This window comes from Primulina tabacum, chromosome 13, assembly GCF_025594145.1.
Source record: "Primulina tabacum isolate GXHZ01 chromosome 13, ASM2559414v2, whole genome shotgun sequence".
NCBI classification, from domain to species: domain Eukaryota; kingdom Viridiplantae; phylum Streptophyta; class Magnoliopsida; order Lamiales; family Gesneriaceae; genus Primulina; species Primulina tabacum.
Window position 1 is genome coordinate 23,479,036 of NC_134562.1, and position 3,432 is coordinate 23,482,467.

Consider the following 3,432-nt stretch of genomic DNA (forward strand, 5'->3'; position numbering starts at 1 on the left):
CAATACAATAGCTGCAGATCTTTGTACATCTTCGTACTCCTAGGGTGAATGGAGTACGGGGACGTATGGGCCTCTGATAAGATGTCTGCTCGGATAGAATCACTGCTAGGAACCCATATCCTATCTCGATATCTCACAATACCGTCGCTGACTGAATACAAAACACTGCCCTTGGCTTCATCTCTCTTCTTCCACTGTGCCAACTGCTCATCTGCGGCCTGACCACTGCGAATACGGTCCAAAAGGGAAGACTGAATGGTCAAGGTAGATAGACTGAGGAACTCTACCTCGAGGGTAAGTCTCAAGATCAAACCTCTGCATGGATAAACTTGAGAAATGGTGGGACCATGATCTTCAAGCTAAAAGCTACATGTTAGCTTCTATGTCGAATGAACTGCAGAGGAGGTTCGACGAGGCGGTGAAAGTTGCTGACATTCACCTTCATCTGAAAGAGTTGTATGGTGTACAAACTCGCTCAGAAAAGCATGCTACAGTTAAAGAGCTCATGATTACATGCCTGCAAGCTGGGATTTCGGTCCATGAGCATTGTGTTAGGATGATTGGGCACGTTGAGAGATTGGTGGGACTCGACATGGTTATTCCTAGTGAGCATTCGATTGATATTATCTTTTTGTCACTGCCCCCATCGTTCGATGGATTTGTGGTCAATTTTAATATGAAGAAGCTTGAGGCCACCCTTGAAGAGTTCGTCAACATATTTACTACTTATGAGGCGACAATCAAGAAGAAAAAGCATGTTCTTCTAGTGGGATCGTCGTCCGGTACGAAAAAAGAGCTCAAAATGAAGGGAAAAAGTGTCATCTCCCACCAAAAAAAAAAAAGCCTAACAAGAAGTCATACAAGATACTCACTGCCAGGGTCACAAAGCCCGACAACTTAGAGCATATATGTTTCCACTGCAACAAGCATAGATATTGGAGGCTTAACTGCATGGAGTATCTTGCCCAGAAGCGTTCTGGCCATGATAAGTGTAATGTTTGAAATAAATATCACAAGTTGTTGATTTAGTAATGTGATATTACTAAATAATTAACGATTTTTAAAGAGAAAAATATGATATATTTTGGTCATATGAAGTCCGAATGATTTGAAATTTGGATATAACGTAGAAAACTGAAAGATATAGAAGTTTCATGTTTTGAGTTTTGGAAAATTTGATCGTTTGACTGGTCTAAAGGGATATACCGTTGTTAAAATGTTAAATATTAAATGTTATATTATATATATATATAAAATATTAAAATTTGAGGCGGTGATTTCATTTCACATGAAATGAAATGAATCACAATTTGTGTACAGTGAACGAGAGGTGAGAGAAACGGAGACAGAAGATTTTTTAGATTTTCTTTTCGATCGTGCGACTTATCGGTTTATCCAATCGATGAATCGACTTCAGTTCTGGAATCGTTGACATGAGGTCTTCGATTTGAGGTATAAATTTTATAGTTTTGGTGATGTTTGAAATTCGTCGATTTCTGGAATAAATCTGATAAATTGTTAAATCATACTGAAATTGAAGATTGTTGAATAGTGTATGATTTTAACGAAGTAGAGAAGATTATTGTGTTGTTGTTTTGAATTATTCCTAATTTGTTTTAATTAGGGATTTTTAATCGTTGGGCTGAGATTGGAGAGTTGTTTGTCAGTTATTATTAATTCTGATTATATATTCGGAGTCTACGAAGTATAGGCTACACGTTGATATAAAGTTTTCGTAATTTGACGGATGTTGTAAAATAGCCTATTATTTGAAGTTAATTAATTAGTGTGTATTTGATTGTAGTATTGTGAATTAAATACACCAGAATATTAAATTGTTGAGCGATAATAATTTATAATCGAGTTTTATATTTTGTTGAATTAATTGTTGTTGGGCTATTTGATGATATATATTGAGGCTATTATGATTATGTTGATACGGTGACAATAATCTAATAATTGTTGTTGAATTATTTAGATACATCACAAGCCTCAGAATCAAAGAAGTAGCCAGATTTGATATATATACTCGATTATCAGGTACGTGTTGACGTACGAGTATATGTTGTTATTGTTCAGTATTGATGAATACTATTGTGTTGAACGATGATAAATCACCGGAATTGGGCGATTTGATATTATATTTGTTGTTGTTTATTATTGTTGATATTGTTGACTATCGTTGTTGGGAGACGTCTCCTTGATGTTGTTCGTTCAACGATATTGCTGTCCCCGGAGTTGGGGTGCGACGTATCGTTGATGTTATTCGTTCGACGATATTGCTCTCGCCGGTGTTGGGGTGCGACGTATAATCGATGTTGTTGTTCGTTCGACGATATTGCTGTCGCCGGAGTTGGAGTGCGACGTATCGTCGATGTTATTGTTGCAGTGTGATGTTGTTGAGGTTGTTGATGGTTGATTGTCCAGAAACGGCAAAGGGGGTATTTCTGTTATCATTTCAGTTATATCTTATGTTGTTGTTAATATAACTGTTATGTATTGCGATGATGATTGTTGTATATGCTCACCCTTTGAGGGCTGTATCTGTTGGGCAGGTTACAGGACTATGCGTGAGACAGGATAGTGGTGAAGGACTAGGTGTGTCTAGTCAAACAGTCTTGTAGTTGATAGTAGATAGAGACAGTATAGCTTATTGTCTTATTTGAGTTTTATGTGTGTATTTATTATACTGTTTCTGCTACACTGACGTAGATAGTGTGGTGATTGCACTATTTTGTCGTATATGCATTATATTATTACGTCGTCGAAAAGAAAAAATTTTATGCATATGACGTCAGATGTTGCATGATTACGTGGCGAGGTTTGGGGCGCCACATTTGGTGGTATCAGAGCATATGTTAGATGTCTGGGATTGTTAGGATTTGGGTTTGTGATGAGGGAGTTGGATGACGATATTATCTGCGTGTGTCTGTGCATTTGACTTGTTATTGATGATTTCTCGATATGATTGATTGTTCTTTAGTTGCGTGTGCTTTCGTGCGAAAGGTGTGATGATGATTACTGGATTGTAATTGTTAAATGATATGATTAACAATTTGATTTCAAGTGATGGTAGCTAGAGAACAGGTACATCCACACGAGGAAACAGAAGAGGTTGACAGTGGGTTTGGATAGATGAATCCATTGCCACCTCCTCCTATGGGACATGCACCTGCAGATCAGCCTTTATTGCCTGGTGAGTTGACTTTGGCACAGTTCAGCAGTTATCTTCTGCCGAGATTTGATAGTTCTGAGACTGGTGAGCGAGCTGAGGAGTGGATTGAGAGGATAGAACAGATATTTGTGACCTGCTCCGTGTGCTTGGTCTGCTTGGTTACGATTGGCTACATTTCAGTTTTCGAGGAATGTATTATTATGGTGGCAGACGACTGAGGCCGGATTGAGAGCACAGGGCCGTACTGTTGATTGGGA

General features: G+C 38.2%; 1 protein-coding gene across 1 annotated transcript; it reads left to right on the forward strand.

Annotated features, from left to right (window-relative positions):
- Nucleotides 1–319: 319 nt before the first annotated feature.
- LOC142521924 (uncharacterized) lies at nt 320–3,135 on the forward strand. The gene is made up of 2 exons (XM_075625097.1): nt 320–782; nt 3,068–3,135. The coding sequence occupies exons 1-2, from the start codon at nt 320–322 to the stop codon at nt 3,133–3,135; spliced, it is 531 nt and encodes a 176-aa protein (XP_075481212.1).
- The last annotated feature ends 297 nt before the right edge of the window (nt 3,136–3,432 follow it).